This window comes from Pipistrellus hanaki (assembly GCF_964339955.1).
Source record: "Pipistrellus hanaki genome assembly, chromosome: 1".
Classification (NCBI taxonomy): Eukaryota; Metazoa; Chordata; class Mammalia; order Chiroptera; family Vespertilionidae; genus Pipistrellus; species Pipistrellus hanaki.
Window position 1 is genome coordinate 40,444,793 of NC_140503.1, and position 22,219 is coordinate 40,467,011.

Here is a 22,219-nt window from a genome sequence, read left to right on the forward strand (position 1 = left end):
CTCCGCTGTCAGTTTATGACATTGTCAGTTTATGACTGTTCAGTAAACCATTCGGCCCACGATTTAGGCTGGATTTTAGATTTTGGCCCCTTCTCTGATTGAGTTCGACACCCCTAGCCTAAGACCATTGGAAAACACAGATGTTTACATTACGATTCATTAACAGCAGCACAATTACAGTTCTGAAGTAGCAACGGAAATAATTTTATGGTTGGGGGTCACCACAACACGAGGAACTGTATTAAAGGGTCGCGGCTTAGGAAGGTTGAGAACCATTGACCTAAAGGCAGGCATTTCAGGGGCCAGCACAGACCAGGAGAGGAGAGAGCTTTGGGCTGGAGGCTCCATTTGGGGTTCCCACTTGTATTTGCCCGGTAGGGCCCCCTCCACCCCCCCCCCCACCCCCGGTCTAACAGTGTCCGGTCCCAGCTTTCTCGTCCCTCTCCCTAGAGAATCGCTGCCTCGGAGCTGGCTCCTGGCCTCCAGTATTTCGGCTGCAGCCTCCACGGGCAACTGGACCTCAACGAAGATGGGCTCGTGGACCTGGCGGTGGGCGCCCTGGGCGGCGCTGTGATCTTGTGGTGGGTCCCTCCGCTTTCCTTGACTCTTGGCTCTCCTGAGAGTCACAGCGGACACGGGGTTTAAAAGCTGTGCTTGGGGATCCGGGTCCCCTTCTGTAACCATTGTCAGCCGAACTCCCCCTGATCCTCCCCCGTGGCGGTTACAAGTCTTTGTAGGGAACGACTACCTTATGTCAAAGTCCCAGCCCCTCTTCCCAGTGGAGTTCTAAGATGTTGGGGCACTGGGTGTCAAAAAGCGCCTCTTAGAATGTACCCTACACGCTCTGGCTCCTTAGGCATTTCTTCGGCTTCAGCTTCTCAGGCTCCTTAAAGGAACAGCTCTCCCTCCTCCGCTGGGGAGAAGACTGTATGTAATACAGAGATCACTTCTCTCCAAAGCCCTTCGCACTACTTGTCTCCCTTCCCGGGGCCTAATTCCTGCACCAACCTGCTAGAGTCTAGACTCTAGACATTTGCCGTCTGTCTGCACACAGTCTCTCTCCTTAGCAGACGTCTACAGCTTAAAAAAAAAAAAGCTTTCTTAAAGCCTGTATATTTTGCCATGTGGTGGCTACTTTTTGAGCTGAAAAAAATTTTTTTTAATTTGAACTTTTTTTGTATATGAGATTTTTTTCATCATAAATAGGGTAACTTAAGGAAAATTTGTAAAGTAAATAAAGCGCTCCGTTTCATCACCTTAACGTCACCACTGTTAACATTTTGGCCTATCCCTTTTGAACTTTTTTCCGCCTTCATATAACGGTCTATAAATGCAGCCACATTTTCCATACAACTTGAAAGAGGCATTGAACCGGCCATGGTGTGGCTTCGCAGGGTGGGAAAGGAGGAGCAGACATACTGTTGGGCCTCAAGACTCTTCCCTCCCGTGGGGCCGTGTGTGAGGCCAGCTTTTCTAGCAGACAGCTGAAGCTCAGGCGTGAATGCTCTGGGCGGGAGGGCTTCCGCCCCAGACGTGAGGGTGAAGGACACTGCAGCGGGAGAACCCTGAACCAGCCGGTCCAGCGGCCTGTGATGGGCGTGTGACCACTGTGGAGAACTCTGCAGGCTCGGCCTGGCATCTTCTCACTGTCTCTCCAGAGGGGATCGCCACCTCCACTCCCTGCAATAGCATCATGGGGGGAGCAGGGCACCTGCGGGCTCCTCATGTCCCCCACTGGCCATGGCCGAGCTCCAGCTGCCCGCACTCCCAGGCGGTGGCCCGGGCCCGCGGGCAGCGCAGGAGGCAGGGTCTCTGTGGGAGCGGCCCGGCTCTCTGTGACAGTCTGCTCGAACCCTGTGGGGGCTCTTAGGTCGTTGGAGGTGGCAGCTCAGACGGTAAAGGTATTCACTGTATTGGTTCCAGTCAGGAAGCAAGACAGGTGACCAAGACCCAGGCTAAGGTGTGCATGTGGCCTAGCGGGTCCTTAGGGCGAAACTAAGAACTAAGTAAGTGCTTTACAGGAAACAAAGTGGGCGCATACACACCCCAACAGGAAGGACTGATGGAGCTCTAGCCTCTGAGTCCACGGGAAGGGCCGCCTGAGCAGTGATGGGCTTGTGGGCAGAGCCCATTGGGGAGACTAGGCCCCACGATCTCCCATCAGTCTGCCTGCCTGTTAGCATCACCTGGGGAGCTTTTAAATCTTTCATTGCCCAGGCTTTGCCCAGCCACAATAGTTTTTAAAGACTCCCCAGTGTTTGTTTCCCAAGGATAGCTGAGTTTGAGAACCACGGAGAGGAGCTATTATGTTTGCACACCACACTGTCTCACTACCTGCTCTGATTCTTACAATTCCCGTGAGAGAGGTCACATGACCTGCCCAAGGTCTCTGCAGGAACTAACAGAGCCAAGACTCAAAACCACCCTTTTCACTCCACAGCAAGTACACAGCACCCGCCCCCCCCCCCCATATGCTACAAAGAGCAGAGTCTTAGCACAGACAGTCACGCAGAAACTCTGAAGCATCACATCCACTACACTTACTTCTTCTCAGACCCACGCACAGTTTGGAAGGAATGCATTTCCTTCCCGGAGTAGGTTTGACTTAGACCAGAGGAAGAGTATGTTTGTGTCTCCATGGCTGCCTGGACGGGCGGTGCCGGGTGGACCGGTGTGGACTCTCAGGACAGGGAATGGGTCCCTCCTGTGGCTGCATGCTGGACTCTCACACCAAGCCCTGCAAAGTCTGGTCCAGGGGCCAACAGCAGCAGCAATCCCCAGAACTTGCTAGAAATGCGGCATCTGTGCCCACCTGTCAATCAGGTCTGCAGTCTCCCAGGCCCCCAAGAGACATGCCAGTGTTAAAATATATTGGGTCGGCAACTAAGTAATTGCGGATTTTTAAAAGAAAATCAAAGACAATTTTTTCATGGAACTAAATAACTTTATTCTGTAATGTATTGCCCATTTTGATCAATGACCTTTTGCCATCTTTCAGGCAGCATCATAATCCCACGTTCAAAAAACTTCTGGTTTTTATTAGCAAAAAACTGAATCAGGTACGATTTGACATCATCATCATTATTGAAATTTTTACCATTCAAGGAGTTTTGTAAAGATCGAAACAAAAAGTAATCAGATGGTGCAAGGTCAGGACTATATGGTGGATGTGGCAAAACATCCCAACCAAGCTCCATTAATTTTTGCCGAGTGACCAAAGATGTGTGTGGCCTTGCATTGTCATGATGGAATACAACACCTTTTTGATTTGTCAATTCGGGCCGCTTTTCTTCAACTGCATTGTTTAATTTCGTTAGTTGTTCAATGTAGACATCAGAATTGATCGTTCGGTTGGGTAGTAAGAGTTCAAAGTAGACAATTCCTTTGTAATCCCACCAAACTGATAACAAAACCTTCTTTTGATGAATATCAGCTTTTGATGTTGTTTGAGTTGGTTCACCTGGCCTGCTCCATGATCTTTTCCGCTTGATATTGTTGTAAACAACCCATTTTTCATCGCCAGTTATCAGTCGTTTTAAAAATGGATCATTTTCATTACGTTTCTTTAGCAAATCGCAGCTGCTAATGCGTTGCGTTAACTGTGATTCTTTCAGTTCGTGAGGAACCCATGTATCGAGTTTTTGAACATAGCCAAGTTGTTTTAAGTGATTTTCAATGCATGTATGTGATACATGAAGCTTCTCTGCAATCTCACGTGTTGTACTGTGACAGTCCGAATTGATTATTGCTTTGATTAGGGCGTCATCAACTTCAACTGGACAACCAGAGCGTTTTTCATCTTTGAGTGAAAAATCACCAGAACGAAATTTGGCAAACCAATTTTGACACTGCCGTTCTTTTAAGGCTTCGTCACCATAAACAGCACATAACTTTTTATGAGCTTGCGATGCGTTTTTCCCTTTGCGGAAATAAAAAAGCAAAATATGACGAAAATGTTCCTTTTGATTTTCCATTTTTCAACGAACACCAAACGAAAACTACAAAACAGATCAAAAAACTTTTTTTACTGATTAACAGCTGAATAGCCAACTATCAAATAACAAAATGTGTTTTACATTTGTACTACGTCTGCAAACCTAAAAATTCAACTGAAGCCATATATGTGTGAAACCCGCAATTACTTAGCTGCCCACCCAATAGAAGCACTGGCCCTAGCCGGCTTAGATCAATGGATGGAGCGTCAGCCTGCGGACTGAGGGTCCCAGGTTCTATTCTGGCCAAGGGCACGTGCCTGGGTTACGGGTTTGGTCTCCAGCAGGGGGTGTGCAGGAGGCAGCCGATCAATGATTCTCTCTCATCACTGATGTTTCTATCTCTCTCTCTTCCCTTCCTCTCTGAAATATATATATATGCACTGCTTTAAGACATGGCAGTGCGGATTCTGTGTACAACTTGGGCACAGGATTTCTCAAGCTCTCCCGATTACTCTGACGTTTATCCGGGTTAGAATCCACTGTTCTAAACTCGACCGACGGGGAGGCCAAAGGAAGTCAGTGAGGTCCGCAGCAAGGAAAACAGTGAAGAGCTGCCTCAAGGAGCCAGGGGGTGGCTGAGCCTGTTCTGCCCCAACTCTTCCACAACTAGGGTCCCCTCTACCACGGCACCGTCCCCACACACGGCCTCACCCGCCAGGCATGGTTTTGCGTATTCCACCCCCCTCTGCTCTCCGCCTGCCCCCAGGTCACAGTGGGCCGCCCTGGGCCCACCCACCCCAGCTGCCGCCCTTCCTCTCCAGGTCCCGCCCCGTGATCCAGGTCAACGCCAGCCTCCGCTTCGAGCCGCCCAAGATCAACATCTTCCACTGGGACTGCAAGCGCAGCGGCAGGGACGCCACCTGCCTGGCCGCCTTCCTCTGCCTCACGCCCGTCTTCCTGGCGCCGCACTTCCAGACGGCCACCGTCGGTAAACCAGCCCCTCCCCTTCCCCCCCCCCCCCCCCCCATGGCCGATGGGATTGCTCTGTTTCAAAAGCTGTGCTCTCGCTGGGTAAAAGTACCAGGTCACACCTAGAGCCGCCTCTGATGGCTGCTAGATGCCCATCGGACGCTCTAGCTGTAGAGGACAGGGGGGGTAGCATGCCAGTGACAGCGAGGACCGGAGGAAAGGCCTGGAGGAGAAGGAGATGGTAGGGGTGCAGTTTGGATCAGAACAGAGGACTGGAAGCAGTGGAGTAAGCTGGGTGCGAATGCCACGGAGTCAGCCGGGGTGCAGGGCCACTCAGACCCCGGAGGGGAGCGGGGACAGAGATCAGGCGACGGAGACCCTGCAGCCGCGGGCTCTGCCGAGGAGGAGGTGTGAGCCTGCAGCAGGCGGGGCGCCTCTGAGGGTCCATCACTTCACCTCCGGCCAAGGCTGGGCTCAGACACTGCTCAGGGCAGCCTTGGGCCCGGGCAGCCCTAGGACCCAGGCCGGGCCGTGCAGGAATGGGGGCTACAGAGAGCTTCTCAGCCAGGGAGCAGGGCCACCCAGACGAAGGAGAAACAGGTGTCCGGGGGAGATGAGAACAGAGCCTGGCCTGGTGGTGTGCCTTTCTCCCAGCTGCGACCTGGGAAGGAGAAAGATGCCAGGATGTACGCGCCCAGAAGGGCCTGGGCCTTCCTGGAATTCGCGAAAGATCAGCCTCGCTGAAGGGGAGGGGCTGTAGGACTTCAACCCCAGATCAGAGTCTGAAGTTGGAGGAAGTGGAGGGAAGCTGGTGGGAGCTGGCCAGCTCCCCCGCTAGTGTGAGGGGGCCTGCTGCCTGCAGAGGCTCTGAGCCAGACCTGCCGGCATCCCAGAGCCAGGGTGAGCGCTGGGAGAGAAAGGGCAGAGGCGGGAGGGTGTGTAGAATCCGGGAGGGGCTCCCATGGGCATCACCCTGACCCTTGTTCTGTCTCCTCTCCTCCTACTGCATTCACTTTGCCCTCCATTTCTCCCTCTTTCACGTTCCCTCCCTGTCAGCCTCATTTCCCTTCCTCCCCCTCTGCCTTCCTCTTCTCTTCGGTTCCTTTCTTTTCTCCTTTCTCCTTCGTCGCCTGCTCTCTGCGCGGGAGTTTCCTGCCCACACTGGGCTCCTGAAGGGGGAGGGGCAGCTCTGTGCGGGCCAGCCTGGAGGGCTCCCTGGAGGAGGCTGCCTTCCAGGGGCTGTTTTAAACGAGAGGCAAACAGCCTTGGGTGGAAATGTGGCCTCGCCCTCAGGGTCTCGCCCTCCCCCTCCTCCAGGCATCAGGTACAACGCCACCATGGATGAGCGGCGGTACACGCCACGAGCCCACCTGGACGAGGGTGGGGACCGATACACAAACAGGGCTGTGCTGCTCTCCTCCGGCCGGGAGCACTGCGACCGGATCAACTTCCACGTCCTGGTGAGCCTGACGCCCTGCAGCCCCGCTAGCAGAGCCGGAGTTCCGACAGGAAGGGGCCCGGGGCTGGGACGGGGGTGCTGCCGCAGGAAGCCAGAGAGCTCGGCTGGTGCCAGCGGAGACCGCAGGGGGCAGCCGGCGGGCAGTGCCCTAGACCGTGGCCACCCCCTACTCAGGCCCCAGAGAAAAGGCCATTGGGACGCTCCACCTACCAGTGACAGTGCCCTCCCCCGAAACCCCTTCTCCCAGCTCCCAGGCGCCTGCTGCTTCTTTAGCAGGGGTGATGTGGAGGGTGCGCTCGGTGAGCGCTGGTGGAAGGAGAGGGGTCAGCCGGCAGGGACCGTGGCTTGGGGGAAAAAGAGTAAGCGAGCATCGGCTGGAAATGAAGACCAGGGGAGGCCAGTGAGGCGGACACGCTGGGAGGAGGGACAGGGAGAGGCCAGCCTGGCAGAGAGGGAGAACCCATGAGGGGCTGGTGCCCCATTTAACGGATAAAGGAACTCCAAGCCCCCAGGCCACAGCGCCAGCCTCAGGGACACAAACAGGAGCCCCCTGGCCCAGGAGGCAGCGGGCAGCGTCCGGAAAGCTCGTGGGGGTGAGACGTCCCCACGTCTGTTCCCATGGCGCCTCTGCGGATGTGCTGGCAGCGGGCGTCACGGTGTACGGGGCGTCTGGGAAGGGGGGATGCAGCATCCCAGCACCGGGGACCTCGTTAGAAATGCACATCTTCCGGCCCCAGCCCAGACCTACAGACTCGGAAACTCCGGGGGTGGGACTCGGTGTTTTAACCGCCCTCCCCCTTCCCCGGCATCCGGCAGCACCTCCAGTTTGGGAGCCAAGGCCTTCATACAAAGAAGCCATGTGTGTCAGGATCAGGGTTCTCTGAGGGAGATTTTTTAGGACCTCCAAGCATCCCTCTGGCCGCCTATACAGACCAACCGGGACCACGCCTGTTTGGCCCCAGGCTTGTTCCTTCATGGGTTAACGCCCTGAGCCAGCCCTGTCCCAGCGCTGCCTGTGCTGAGAGGCTTCCGACACAACCGGGAGCTTGAGAGCCACATGGCGGTGGCGGTGGCCGTGGTGGTGGCCGTGGCGGTGGCGGTGATGGGTCTGGACAGGATGTGGAAGGGGTGCTGCCTGGCTGCCCGGAGGTGGAGGTGTTGGGAGCTGGGTGCCCGGCCATGAAGGAGGAGCAGGAGCTGGTGAGGCACCAGGCAGCCAGGTGGCCACAGGCCGAGCCCAGGGCCCTGTCCAGGAGACACGCTCTCCAGCTGCGGCCCCCACGGCAGCTCCTGGCCCCGCTCCTCCTGCTGAGGGCCCACGGGGCACTGCCCTCCGGTTCCGGGAGGTGACGTGCCTCTCAGAGGTCCCGGCCCAGGAACGGTGCCCCCTCTGCCCTCACCCGCCCTCCCTCCTCCCGCACAGGACACCGCTGACTACGTGAAGCCAGTGGCCTTCTCAGTGGAGTATTCCTTGGAGGACCCCGACCACGGCCCCATGCTGGACGACGGCTGGCCCACTACCCTCAGAGTCTCGGTACGTCCCGGCACAGGGCACACAACCCCGGTGCAGGCCCCAGCTGTGCCCCTGCCTCCAGACCTGGGGGAGCGGAGAGGGGAGACAGCCCCAAAGGAATTCCCCTGCACCTGCCCCCAAACCCGCAGCACGCTCCCTCCCGCCCCCTGTGGCCTGTGCTGAACCATCTTTTGAGGGGAAGGACCAGGCCTTCTCCTATTGGAGGCCCCGCATCCCAGCACAGGGTGAGTGAGTGAGCACTGAGTGGGTCACAGGACCTGAGGGGCCTCCCTTACAGGTGAGGGCACTGGAGGCCCGAGGGTGCCTGGTCTGCGGCTTGTTGAATGACTGGCTGATAGCAGACACCCTTCCCAAAAGCAGGTGCTTTCGCCTCATCCGGGGCTCTGGCCCCGCCCTCACCCACATTTCCTAACCCCTGGCTCAAGGGGCATCAGAATGTTCTGAAGTCTGACACAAGTCACCCTGCCATCTGCCATTCCTTACACATCCCACTCAGAGGAGATGTCAAACAGGTACCAATTCTGTCCGAGCTGCGCTGGGAATCCAGGCAAATGTGTAAACTTCAGGGTCTCAGACCTGCTCGAAACAGACCACAAAGCTCTCAAGATACTGTGACCTGTGAGGTCTGGCCTCTGAGATGACTGCACAGAACCCAGCCGGCAAACAAAATTTCAGATACTCAACTCACGCTCTCACATGTATTTCTCTGATACTATCACTTCTGAAAATCCCCTCTTTGCTCCCATTCACCGCCATCGAGTCCCCAGCTCCTCCGGCATCCACCCCTTCCCAGACCTCCCACACTCCGCCGCCCGACCCTCAACCTTCACGCTTCCCCCACCCCTCCTGCTTCTGAGTCACAAATACGCAAGAGAGACTGCCTGAAAATGCAGTAGAGAGCCCTATAGGTTTGGCTCAGTGGAAAGAGCTCAATCTGCGGATTCAAGGTTCCCAAGTTCGATTCCTGTCAGGGCACATGCCCTGGTTGCGGGCTCGATCCCCAGTGTGGGGCATGCAGGAAGAAGCCAATCAATGATTCTCTTTCATCACTGATGTTCCTATCTCTCTATCCCTCTCCCTTCCTTTCTGAAATCAATAAATAAATATATATATATATATATATATGTATATATATGTATATATATATATATATATTTTTTTTTTTTTAATGCAGTAGAGAGGGAGAGAACTGGACTGGCAGAGCCAAGTGAGGGGGCAAGCTGGGCACATTCAGTCATCAATGTTTTCCCCATCGCAGTGATTATGAAGCCATGACAGCATATGACTGTGTGTCACTCACTGTACACACACACGTGGAAGCATATGGGCTACTCAGTGCTCTGACTCGGTGATCTCGGTGCAAGTTGGTGACAAAGGTCACCAGCCAGGTCCAAGAGCTCCAAGGAAGTGTACCGGGCAGTCAGATGATAGGGTAGAGGGGCTTCCGGAGGAGGTGGCTTCTGACTGGATGTGATGGATGATATGCCGAGCTGAGGAGGACGAGCTTCTCTCCAGGAGCAATGGCAGGGGGTGGGAAACAGCAAGGTGAAGAGATATGTGAAGAAAAGGGAAAAATCGAGCGGTAAAGACAGTCTGGGGCACACTCCGGAGGGCTTTGCAAAGCAGCGAAGCTTCTGGAAATCCTGTTCATCTGGACGCCTAGCCCCCAATAAATTAGCAACATTCTTCTCATCACTCTTCTGCAGTCTTAGCTTCTGCTAAACACCCGGCACTGACCTCTTGGGGGAATGAGCCATTCCATACAATTGAGTAGTTCAGCTGCTGTGACATTAAAGTATTCCTTTTTAATGAACTAACTGGACAGGAGTTTTCTGACGGTTGTCATGGCGTTTCCACACTCCTTACAGCACGCTGGCAGAGGCGGGACCTATGTCACTGGAGACTTGAACTCACCTAAGCGGTGTGGCCGCTGGAATACATGGAGCCCCTGAGGCCACCAAAGTGTCTTGAACTCTGTCCTTCACAGAATCACCTCTCTGCCCAACTTCCTGTGGCTCTGCCGTCCTCTCTCCTGGCGCTATTACAGTGTGCCTGCTTCTGGCTGCAAATCCTCCTCCTCCCCTCCCTCCTCTTCATCCCTCTCCATCCTCGGATGGGGAAACCGAGGGGCGGGCTTGATAGGAATGAGTCTAAACTACGAGCATGTGGGTCTAATAAAGGCCAGAGCTCGCCTTTGAGAAAAGTTCATGGATTTAAGTGACACCTGTTTCCCCGCCCCGGGTTTGGGCTGGGAGTGACAGTTGCTGCTCCTCATGGGCTTGATTTGAGTATCCAACTGCCTGGATGGGCACGGGCACATTAAGCTCAGCACGCCCCTAAACCGGATGTGCCCCTAAGCCAGAGTGCCCCTCCACTTAGGAGCGAATGGTGCAGCCATCTTTCTAGACTCCGCCAACATCCTGGACCTTTTCTCCCTTAGCCTGGGAGCCAGGACCTACTGGTCCCTCCCTGAGGTCCATGACCTGTTCTCTCCTCTCCACACCCTCTACCACACTGGCACCGCCATCACCTCCTTCATGAACATTTCATCACCTCCGAGGTCTCCCTGCCTCTGCTCTTGACTCTTCAAGTTCATCCACCCTTGGAGGCCAGCAGGGGCCTTCAGGATGCAGGCCTGGCAGTTCACTCCCTGACAAAGGCAGTTAGTGGGTCCTATCCATTGTCAGGCATGACCCCAAGGCCCTTAGGAACCAGCCCCTGCCCATCTGTCCATCTCCCCCACCCCTTGCCATAGCAACACCAAACTATCCACCGTTTCCCCAACTCCCCATGCTGCTTCGTGCCTCAGGACCTTTGCGCAGGCTCCTCCTTTCTCTGAGACTGTCCTCTCCCTCTGGTTCGTCAGCTAACTGGCTCATCCTTCAGAACTCGCCTGAAGCCTTCTCTGACCATCTAGAGGACAAAATAACTGTTTCCTCCCTCTGCCTCTTCTATTCGTCACACAGATGTCTTTTTTGCACGTTTCACACTAGAATTAGTTGTTCACACACCCGTCTTCCCCAGGAGCTGAGAGCAGAATCTGTGTTTTCCTCACCCGATAGCCCTAGGATAGCCGCTCGCACAGAAGCAGACCAGTGCATGTCCGCTGGAGCTGACCTGCTGGGGAAGGGGGTACTTTGTGCTACTAGCTCAGCTGAGATCTGAGAGGGACCCAGGAGGAGCTGAGTGTTGAGCCATCTTTTAGAGAAGGGGAAATCTATGCAAAAGCATGAGAAAGGGTAGTGCTGTGTCTGAAAAGGGCAGAAAAGACAAAGCCCATGTCTAGTGCAGTGGAGAGAGAAGCTGGTGTGCTGTGGGGTGAGGGACGTGGCCTCCAGGCTGTGGGGTTCCCACCCAGCCACCCCCATCCCCTGGCTCTCCCGGCCCAGGTTCCCTTCTGGAATGGCTGCAACGAGGACGAGCACTGTGTCCCTGACCTCCTGCTGGATGCCCGCAGTGACCTGCCCACAGCCATGTGAGTCTGGCTCCCCGCCCCTACCCCCTCTCCCCTTCCTTCCTGCTGGTGCAGCTGGGAATGCCGGGGCCCTGGTCATTTCCTTCTCATACGCAGCATGGATCAAACACTGAACTTGGAGCCTGGGTCTAGTCCAGGCTCTGCCTCTAACTCCGGTGTGACCTCAGGCAAGTCTCCTCCTTCTCTGGGCCTCAGTTGCCTACTGTGTAAAATGAAACCTGTTAATCTAATCAAATCTCTTCAAAATTCATTTGGATAAAGGAATCCTTGGAGCCCATACTACAAAACAGACAAAAGGTGGAGGCCAGGGCCCTGGAGACCCAGGACCTCATCCTCCAATCCCAGACGAGGTGACCTTTAAGGTTCACGGACCGGCTGCGTGAGCCCCAGGCTGAGGAGACCAGCAGAGGGGCCTGCAATCCCCTGAGAGACACAAACTAGCCTCCAAGGAAGAGGAAGGAACAATATCCTATTTTGAATTTATGTTTTCAAATTTTTTGTGCTCAATTTTTAAACAACTATGAGATGGTTTAAATAGAAAACATATACACTATGACATACACAAAAAAAATGGAAATAGACACTCAAACCTTGTAGGGGGATGAAGAAGCAAATATCTAAGCATGTAAGCCATTAGTCACATGTGGCTCTTTGGCCCCTTGAGTGTGGCTCTTCCACAGAATACCACGGCCTAGCGCGAGTCTATTTTGAAGAAGTGGTGTTAGAAGAAGTTTAAGTTTTAAAAAATTGGCTCTCAAAAGAAATTTCAATCATCGTACTGTTGATATTTGGCTCCGTTGACTAAGGAGTTTGCCGACCACTGAGCTAAGCTAATAATCAGAATGATCTCTGCATTTAGCTCCGAGCTTCCCGGCAGCCAGAGCCAAAAGGAAGAGGCTGAGCAGAGAGGTGATGCATGAGCAGGAAGGTCTGTCCCACCTCCCCCCTCCATCGGCCTGACCCCGGGGTCCCTCTCCCGCAGGGAGTACTGCCAGAGGGTGCTGAGGAGGCCCGCGCAGGACTGCTCCGCCTACACGCTGTCCTTCGACACCACGGTCTTCATCGTCGAGAGCACGCGCCGGCGGGTGGCGGTGGAGGCCGTGCTGGAGAACAGGGGCGAGAATGCCTACAGCACGGTCCTCAACATCTCCCAGTCCGCAAACCTGCAGTTTGCCAGCTTGATCCAGAGGGTAAGACCACAGCGACCGCCCAGCCTGCCTGAGGCGAAGGGCAGAGGCAGGAGAGGAGGCCTCCAGGCCTGGCTGCCCATTAGAATCCACCAGGGAGCTTAAAGACTCCTGTGTCCCAAACTTCTCATTGATCTAGTCTGGCTGGGGCCTGGATCTGGTCTGGGTGGGGCCTGGATCTGGTCTGGGTGGGGCCTGGATCAGCCGTCCAGGTGGAGGCAGTGTACCACCAGGATTGAGGAGTCTGAGCCCTTCAGGAACATGGGGAGGAAGGTCCTTCAGCCCATGTCCTTGGCCCTCACGCACACAGACATGTATAAACACGCATACACCAAGCATGTGCGCACCAGCACATATACCCCCAGCTTTCTCAGAAGGGGCCTTCCAACAAGAATTAGAATAGGTTACTCTTACTTTAAAACCTCCCATCGTTCCCGCTTACTTTTACAACAAATTCCAAACTCCTTATTGTAGCATCCAAGACCCTTCCCTGCTCCCCACCCCCACCGGCCGCTCCTGCCCTCCCCTCCACATCTACAGCCCCATTGACCGCCTGTTTCCCACACACCTGCTCTCTCACACCCCGGCCCTCCCACCACGGTGCCCCGTCTGGGGCTTCTCCGTCCTCTGCCCAACAAGCTCCTGCTCCTTCTCAGTAGACACTTACAATGCCCGGCACTGTGCTGGACTCTGGGCATGATGGTGATGGAGGTGGTGGTGGTGGTGGAGATGGTGATGGGGGTGGTGGTGGTGGTTGTGGTGGTGGTAGTGGTAATGGTGATGATGGTGATGATGGTGATGGAGGTGTTGTTGATGGAGATGGTGGTGGTGGAAGTGGTAGTGATGGTAGTGGTGGTGGTGATGATGATGGTGATGGAGGTGTTGTTGATGGAGATGGTGGTGGTGGAAGTGGTAGTGATGGTAGTGGTGGTGGTGATGATGATGGTGATGGTGGTGGTGATGGTGGTGGTAATGGTGGAGGTGGTGGTGATGGAGGTAGAGGTGGTGATGATAATGGTGATAATGGTGATAGTGATGATGATGGTGGTGATGGTGGTGGTAGTATCCCCATTTTACAGAGGAGGCAACAGAGGCATAGAGAACGGTTGAATGGTCTGAACAGGACCACCCAGCTAGTAGTGGCTCCTGAGCTGCTCTTCAGGACCAAACGTGTCCTCGTGTCACGCTCTCTGGGCTTCCTTCCCACGGCCACTGAGGCCCCGCATAGCTCTGGGCACAGCATGCATGTGCTCCAGGAAAATCACCAGTGCTGCCCTGTGCTAGCCCTGAACTCCGGGGTGCAAGTGCCCTGACTTAGCCACATGTGTCCCCAGGGCTGGGCCAGGGCTGGACACACAGAAGACCCTCCAGACCTGTCTGTTGAGTTAAACTAAGACATCGTTGTCACGGTGGTGCCGGGGTGTCCCAGGTCCCCGAAGATACAGTCTCTGTTCTCATTGGTCTCAGAGTGTCCACGTGGAGCCCGGAGTGGGGGACCAGGTGTCAGTGCCTTTCTGTCCTCACCCCACGCAGACCCGCTGCCCGCACCGCCCCAGACTCAGGCCCTCTCCGGCCAGGCCCACCGCCAGCCTCCTCACAGCCCTGAGATGAGGGCCGTCTGATGGTCTTCCCCAGCCTCCTCTGCCCAGAGGCTTTGTAGCTGTCTCTTTAGGGGAAACTGAGCCCCAAACCTGCAGCCACCGTTTTCCGCTTCCCTGGCCCAGACTTCATAAGCCTGTGTCTGTTCACAGCCGTGGGGGAAGGAATCGAGGGATTTTGTTTCTGTGGCACAGAGGGCTTGGCAGTGAGGAAGGAAGAGACCTGGGAAATGTGTTCTGTCGAGGGCTGTGTCCACACTCACGCGGTGGCGTGTGGGGCTGGCCTGCAGCCTGCTCCCCCACAGATGCTGCCGCCTGCCCAGCCAGAAGATGCTCACGGCTTGGAGACCAGCCTCCCCTCTGTCTTCCCACCCCAAACCCCACCGTCTGGCCAAGGAGAGCACCCCCTCAGCCAAATGCAGATGTGTTTGTCTACCACACACACATCGTACACAAAATGCAAAAACATACAAACCGACATAAACATCCAAGCAAACACAAATACTACATGTTCATGCAATGGGACACATGCACATACATGTACTCACATGCATCACTGACACACACAGCCTACACAGATGTATCTCCACATCCACACGTGCATGTGCCCAGGCTGTGCCCAGTGGTGCAGTACCCATGATGGGGATAAATACCCCTCATAATAGCTGCCATACATGGAATGACTACAAGACTCCAGGCACTGAATGAGGCCCTGCACTTGCATGCATTGTGTCATTTAATCCTCAAAACAGCTAAATGTGGTAGGTGCTATCATCCCCATTTAACAGAGGAGCAAAATGAGACCCAAGCAAATGAGTGCCCAGCCAGCAGCCTGCAGCCACATACGGTGTGTGAGTCCCTTCCCCCTGGACCTGTGCTGAGGGCTCAGCTAGCCCAGCGGGGCCCAGGCAGGCTGGGGAGCCCAGTGACATGCCCCCCTAAACTCTGCCAGTCCAGCAGCCAGTGAGTGACCTGCTGCTGACCCAGACAGCGGTGGGAGGGTTTGGAGAAGTTTAGCCGCAGGAAAAGGAAAGAGAAAGAAGCATTGCCTGCAAGTCTGCTGGCAGCAGGGGCTTGGGGGTGGGGGGCCTCATGACAAGGGAGCAGCCAGCCCTGAGGGAGGTGGAATAGACTCAGAAAAATCCCCACAGCTCCCACCAGGAGTCAGCCCGGATCCCACCCACTGATATTCTGGATCACAATGTCATGCGAGACCCCAAAAGCCTCATCTTGGCTCCCAGAGAGCCTTTGCAATCCTTCTGATAGAAAGACACGCGGCCAATTAAAGGGCTGCAAAGCCAGAGGGAGGCAGGACAGCCAGACTGGGGAGCCTTCGAATCCCCACTCGGGCCACTTCCGGTGGCCTGAGCCCGTGACTTCCCATCCCAGGGCCTCTGTGTCCCGGGCTGCAGGCAGGATAAGTCCTGGGTCCCGGGTTGGTAAGGAGGGAATGACAAGGTGTGCGAATCTATCCACAACCCAGCACCACTGAGTGCCCCCGTCCCTGCCACACCTGAGCCCCCAGCCCCTATGGTCCCAGTGTCAGAGGGCCTGCCACTGCTTCAGAGTGGGCAATGGGGGGTAAAGGTGCCCCCAGAGCTGGGTGACCTGGGTCTCAGGCCCCATCTAACCGCTACCCTCTGTCCCCCACCCCCAAACCCCCCCACAGGAGGACTCCGACGGCAGCATCGAGTGTGTGAACGAGGAGAGGAGACTCCACAAGAAAGTCTGCAATGTCAGCTACCCCTTCTTCCGGGCCAAGGCCAAGGTGGAGGCTGGGGGCCGTTTGGGGAGGCAACAGGCGGGTACAGGGAGGCAAGAGAAATGGAGATGAGCAGCAAGGAGGGCTGGGAAGGGATGGAGAGGCCCGAGGGTGGCTCTCCAATGCAATGACATTCAAATGATCCAACCAGCCAGGCATCCCCAGGGCAGGAGGCCACCGCCCTGGAGAGTGCCCGGCCCCTCCCCGCCACCCCACCTCCCTCAGCCATTGTCCCACTGCCCTTTCAATCCTTTAAACCAGCAAGTCGTCTAAATATCCAGCCAGCTGCCTCAGTGCTGTGCATGGGGAGAAAATCAATATTTCTCAAGCACCGACCACGCCCTTCAGAGTGCATGTGACAAGAGTGTAGGTGTGTGGCGTGGAGAAGCAAATTCAAGGGGAAGGGGAGGAGAACTACAGATTGTGGGGGCATTTGCCCATCACCCCTGGGCCGGGGGCAGCCCCTGAGGGCTCTGGAGCCGGAGAAGGCCTGAGCTAAGCTGCTTGTAAAGCTGGACCCGATGGAGGGGCGCTCAGGGCAGGAGCCAGCCGGAGAGCAGCAGTGTGTTCCCAGGCGCAGGGCTGCAAGGTGGGGAACGGGGCTCCTTCTAAAGGAACCTCCCGGTGGAAGGAACTGCAAGTCAAGATGGTGGTTTCGGGGTGCGACTCTGACAAACCAGGAGCTCTAGATTGAAGTCCCAGGGGGCGGCACAAGCTCCCCACCCCTGCCACTCCCTGGAGAAGGGCACCCCAGGTCTCCAGGGGAAACTCCAGGAGGGTCAGACTTGGGAAGAGCACAGTGGGCTGTGCAAAGCCCCGGCACCCGCCCCGCCCCCATAGCGGGGAAGGCAGCCCGGAGGGTCAGGTGTCACAGGGCCATAGTCAGGGACCCAGGCCCGCTCCTGGGCAAAGGCCAAAGTGCACAGCAGGGGGTACACTCCTGGGAAGCGGCAAGACCAGGCCATCAGAGTGGCCAGAGGGCTGCTGGACAAGGAGGCAGGTGCCTATTAACCTCTGGGTGGCCCTGGGCAGCCATCACGCTTCTTCAGGCCTCCGCCCACCACGCGCAAGAAGGAGGGGTGGGAGGCCTGTCCTACCGCCGTGTCTGGCCCCTACGGGCTGTGCTGTGTGGTGACAGCCAGCTCCCCTTCCACCAGCAAGCCCTCCCCGTGAAAATCCTGCAGAGAGTCCGAAGTTGGGCTTGCTGCCTTCTCGTTGCCTGAAGCTAAAAACAAACAAACAAAAAAAACGGAGGAGGGCAGGGGGCTGCCCCAGTCAGGAAATCCCCCAGAGGAGCCGGTGTCTGGCTGTGTCCCCCTCACCAGCCTCAGGCCGTTACTCAGCAGGCCGCTCCCAGCCAGCAGGGCTCACCCACGGGCGCTGGGGGCTGGGAGGGCGGGTCAGGCAACACCCAGACTCGCAGTTCCCAGCCACCCCAGCTCCAGTGACTTCTTCTTTGCAGGTGGCTTTCCGTCTAGATTTCGAGTTCAGCAAATCCGTCTTCCTGCATCACCTGGAGGTCCAGCTCGCAGCCGGCAGGTCAGAGCCCGGCTGCTCCCTCCCTCCTGCACACCTGCTCCGCCCCTCCCCGCACTGAGTCTCCGGCCAAGCCCTGTCCCTAACTGCCCCAAGGGGGTGGGGTCCTGGTCAGTCCCCAAATGAGGGCCACCCGCTGCCTGCTGCAGCCACCATTCGGTGTTGGAAGATAAAGAATACCTTTATCTTCATGTAGTATTTCTATATAGCCGCTGTTTAAAAACCAGTTATAAAGCACTGTGCATACAATAGCTGTCAGTCCTCACTGCAGCCCCTAAGGTAGGTAAAGCAGGGGTTATTCCCCACCCCACCTCAAGTTACAGGTAAGAAAGGGGAGGCTCAGAGAGGTTGAGTGAATTTCCCAACAACACACAGCACAACTGCTAGATGAAAATTCGTGTCCTACTCTTTCTGTCCTGCTCACCTCTCTCCTCTTTGAAATGTGTCCGTTTTAAAAGAGTGTCCCTTACTCTGTGTAGGTCTGTCTGTCTGTTTTCCTCGCAGGGAATTTGCTATGGGTTCACAGGGTGAAACCCCTGTATGGGTCGTAAACACTCTTTTCTTTTTCACAGAATTACATTCTCTGTGTGGGAAGGGAGGCAAGAAGGGGTCTGATAAATCTGAAGCCTTGTAAATGGCCCAAACCTTCCTGAGAATTTTTCCTCGCTGAGAAATAAAACACTGAAGGCAAACCACACGCCAGCCTTCCAACACATGCACACACATACACTCACTCACACACATACGTACACTCGGTCACACCCAAGTCAGAGGTCGCGGGAGGGAGCACTGGGGATCAACCGCCAGCCTGTCAGTGGTTGTGGGTGGAATTCTCACGTGACCCGAGACAGTCTGTGAAATGTATGGATCCCCTCGGGCCCCCTCAGGCCCTGCCCGCTCTGAGAAAGCACGGGCCTGCTCGGGGGAGACCAGTGCACTGCGCAGTGTCCTCGTACCAGAGGGCTCTTTCCCAGGGTGACTTAGACCCCTCCCGCAGCAGCTGGGTAGAGGGAGGGCAGGCTCCGCCCTGACCCCGCGCCTGGCTCTCCTTGCAGTGACAGTGACGAAGAGGAGAGCACCAAGGAGGACAACAAGGCCCTCCTGCGCTTCCACCTCAAGTATGAGGCCGACATCCTCTTCACCAGGTGGGCCGGGCCAGGAGGGGAGCAGGGGAGGAGTGAGCCTAAGATGGGGTACTCTTAGGGGGGGGGGGGCGGGGCTGGTAGGGTCAGAGGCCCCAGAAGCTGAGCCCCAGTGCTGAGGGACTGTGAGATGGACCCAATAGGGCCCCTGAGGGGCCAGAGAGAGCTCCCTCATCATGGCTGGGAGATGGAATCAAAACAGAGGAAGGAGGCCGGGCTGTGTGACTCAGTGATTGAGCGTCAACCTATGAACCAGGAGGTCATGGTTGGATTTCCAGTCAGGGCACATGTCCCAGTTGTAGGCTTAATCCCCAGTAGGGGGGCATGCAGGAGGCAGCCAATGATTCTCTCATATCATTAATATATATATATATATATATATATTGAGATTTTATATATATATATATATATATATCTTCCTCTCTGAAATCAATAAAATTATGTTAAATAATAATAATAATAATAATAATAATAATAATAAACAGAGGAAGGAGGAGACACAGACCTGGCACCCATGGAGCTCTCAGCAGGTCAAATGGGGAGGGCAGGGCAGCAGGCAGTATCCACCCAGATGTAGGCAACAAAGGAGAGCATGAACTGTGAAGAATTTTTAAATAATAATAAAGCCTACCAAGTCCTTCTGCTTCTCAGTACCACCTTTCCCCAGCAATTCTAAACCCCGTCTATGAGAAAAGGCTCCTCCCTGTGCGGCTGCTCACACCGCCGCACCCTGGGTGTGCCCCGGCCCAGCCTGTCCTCTGGGAGCTCCCGGGCAGGTGGAGGCATCTGGACAGCACAGCACACACACAGCAAGCGCAGGGCCTCTCCCGGCCTCCACCAGAGGCCGGAATGGTGTACCGTGGGCAAGTTCACGCTCAGAAGAGGCCATGCCTGGGCCGAGAGTCTAGGGCAGGGGTGGCCAATAGCTGGCACTTCCAGCTCCTGCCCGTCCCACACACCAGGCAGAAGTTGCTGCTGGATGTCAGCATGGCCTCTTCTGAGCGTGAACTTGCCCACTGTGCACCATTCCGGCCTCTGGTGGAGGCCGGGAGAGGCCCTGAGCTTGCTGTGTGTCTGCTGTTCTGTCCAGACGCCTCCATCTGCCTCCATCTGTCCAGACGCCTCCATCTGAAACCTTCCCAACACAGGGCTCCCGATGGGCACGAAGGAAACCTATTGTTTGTGGCCTAGGGGGAGACGGGCCCAGGCCCACCCCCTTTTCCGTTCACTTACCCGCCTGGCCAACGCTGACTGCGTCACGGCAGCCTGTCCTCTGTCCCTGCAGGAACAGCAGCCTGAGCCACTACGAAGTCAAGCCCAACAGCTCCCTGGAGAGTTACAATGGCCTTGGGCCTCCCTTCCACCTCACGTTCAAGGTAAGGCCGGAGGGGAGCCAGGAAGAGAGTGAAGGGCAGGAGCCACGGGTCCCCCACGGGAGGAATAGGGAGTCATTGCTAACGCCGGGCCCGGGGGGCTAAGTGGTTGAGTGTCGGTTGACCTATGAACCAGGTCAGGGTTCGATTTCTGTAAAGGGCACATACCCAGGTGGCGGGCTTGATCCCCGGTGTGGGGTGTGCAGGAGGCAGCCGATCAATGATTCTCTCTCTTCATTGATGTTTCTATCTCTCTCTCCCTCTCCCTTGCTCTCTGAAACCAATTTTTTTTTAAAAGAAAGAAATCACTGCTGGAGCTCAGGGTCACCTTAAGCCTGCTACCCTCTCACTGGATGGACTTTAAGCAAGTCACTTCCTCTCTCTGGCCTCTCAGTGCTCACCTGGAAAATAACAGGGCTGGTCTCAGAGAGCGTGTCAGTGAAAATTAGGTGTGGCTGCACATAATTATTTTAATTTTTTAAAAGTGGTCTAAAGGCCCCAGAGTTTATTCTCTCCCATACAAGAGTCCAGAGTTGGCAGCTTCAGAGTCATCCAGGGTTGCACCTCCTCCCTCTCCTCACGTTCCACCCTCCCCAGCATGCAATCATCAGCCTCGATTCACCTCGCAGGCCAAGGAGGCTGCCGCTCCAGCCACCACGCCCCGATTGCACAGGCCCCAGGAAGGAGGAAGGGACCAGGAACAGGAGTGAACTCCCTGGCAGTCCCTCGCACCTCCCGGTCCCTCTCCTTGTCCAGAACGCTGTGGTTTAGCTGTAAGAAGCGTTTTGTCGCGGTTTCTGTCACGAAGGACGGTGAGAGAAGGAGAACTGGGAGGCAGCTTAGCAGTGCTGCCACGATGGGCCTGCAGTGCCCCCTCCTCTGAACGCTGTGAGAGTCAGGGGCAGGCTGACCCCGGACACTGCACATCAGGCTCACCGAGACCTGCATGGCTCCTCCAAGAGGTTTAGGAACCTGCCCACGGCCACACAACCCGCACGTGACCGCAGCCCTGGGTTCCAGTCCCAGTCTTTCTGATTCCGAAGCCTTCCTGCCACCACCGGCTCTAACACCCAGTGCGTCACGGCTAGAAGGTGCACTATCACACACCCACTGTTTACACTCTTCACTAACGAATGCGCTCTCATGAAAAAGTAATTGCTGTCACCATCTCCAGCCCCAGGGGGCCACCGGTGCCAGGCAACAAAGTCCCCCAGAGCCAGGAGGAGTTGAAAATAAACGTGACCCTGGCTCTCCGGTCTCATTGCCGCCCCCACCGCAGGGGCCCACCCCTCTCAGGTCCCTGACGTGGCAGAGCCTCAAAGCTCCCCCAGTGAAAATGCCAGGGGCTTGCCGAAACCAATTAGGCTCAGTGGATAGAGCGTCAGCTTGCGGACTGAAGGGTCCTGGGTTCGATTCCGGTCAAGGGCATGTACCTTGGTTGTGGGCACATCCCCAGTCGGGGGTGTGCAGGAGGCAGCTGATCGATGACTCTCTCTCATCAATGTTTCTAACTCGCTATCCCTCTCTCTTCCTCTCTGTAAAAAATCAATAAAATATATTAAAAGGAAAAAAAATGCCAGGGGGCTTGAAGGGGCCCATTCCCAGGCCGGGCTGGGGACCTCGTTCTCCACCTCCCCTCCCCCAGCTGCTGCTGGAGCACCGACACCTCTCCCTCTTGGGCCACAGATCCAGAACCTGGGCTTGTTCCCCGTCCACGGGGTGATGGTGAAGATCACCGTGCCCATCGCCACCAGGAGCGGCAGCCGGCTGCTGATGCTGAGGGACTTCCTCACCGACCAGGTACCACCGCCCTCGGGGGCCGCTGGGGGAGGGGACAGACGGACGGAGACAGGCATGCCCTGAGGTGTGTCCCAGGCCCTCAGACCCCAGCTCCTTCCCCCCAAACCACGCCGCCGGGCCTTCTCTGGCAGAGGAGGAGGAGGAAGAACGCCCGGATGCCGAGTATGGCGGCGCTGATTGTGAAGCGGCCGTGTGTCTCCCTCTTGCAGGTGAACACGTCCTGTAACGTCTGGGGAAACAGCACCGAGTACCGGCATTCCCCGACGGAGGAAGACCTGAGTCGCACCCCGCAGCTGGTGCGTGTCCCCCAAACCCAGAGCCGTGGGGGTGGGGGGAAGAGGGGGCTCCTGAGCTCGGGGCGCTCTCTCTCCTGGGCCCATAGTTTGTAAGAGTTCTCTGAGCTCCCAGGTGCCCAGCCTCACACCGAGAGGAAACAAGCAGGAAAAGGT

The 22,219-nt window shown here is 56.1% G+C and overlaps 1 protein-coding gene across 1 annotated transcript in view; it reads left to right on the forward strand.

The window, feature by feature from the left end:
* ITGA11 (integrin subunit alpha 11) overlaps window positions 1–22,219 on the forward strand; it is a 117,741-nt gene that overhangs the window by 86,685 nt on the left and 8,837 nt on the right. Inside the window, exons 15-26 of the mRNA XM_084886727.1 lie at window positions 451–581; window positions 4,757–4,923; window positions 6,222–6,364; window positions 7,787–7,897; window positions 11,287–11,372; window positions 12,355–12,562; window positions 15,827–15,925; window positions 17,382–17,458; window positions 18,511–18,600; window positions 19,883–19,973; window positions 21,657–21,770; window positions 21,980–22,066. Coding sequence (XP_084742853.1) covers window positions 451–581; window positions 4,757–4,923; window positions 6,222–6,364; window positions 7,787–7,897; window positions 11,287–11,372; window positions 12,355–12,562; window positions 15,827–15,925; window positions 17,382–17,458; window positions 18,511–18,600; window positions 19,883–19,973; window positions 21,657–21,770; window positions 21,980–22,066 — 1,404 coding nt within the window. The remainder of the gene's footprint in view (window positions 1–450; window positions 582–4,756; window positions 4,924–6,221; window positions 6,365–7,786; window positions 7,898–11,286; window positions 11,373–12,354; window positions 12,563–15,826; window positions 15,926–17,381; window positions 17,459–18,510; window positions 18,601–19,882; window positions 19,974–21,656; window positions 21,771–21,979; window positions 22,067–22,219) is intronic.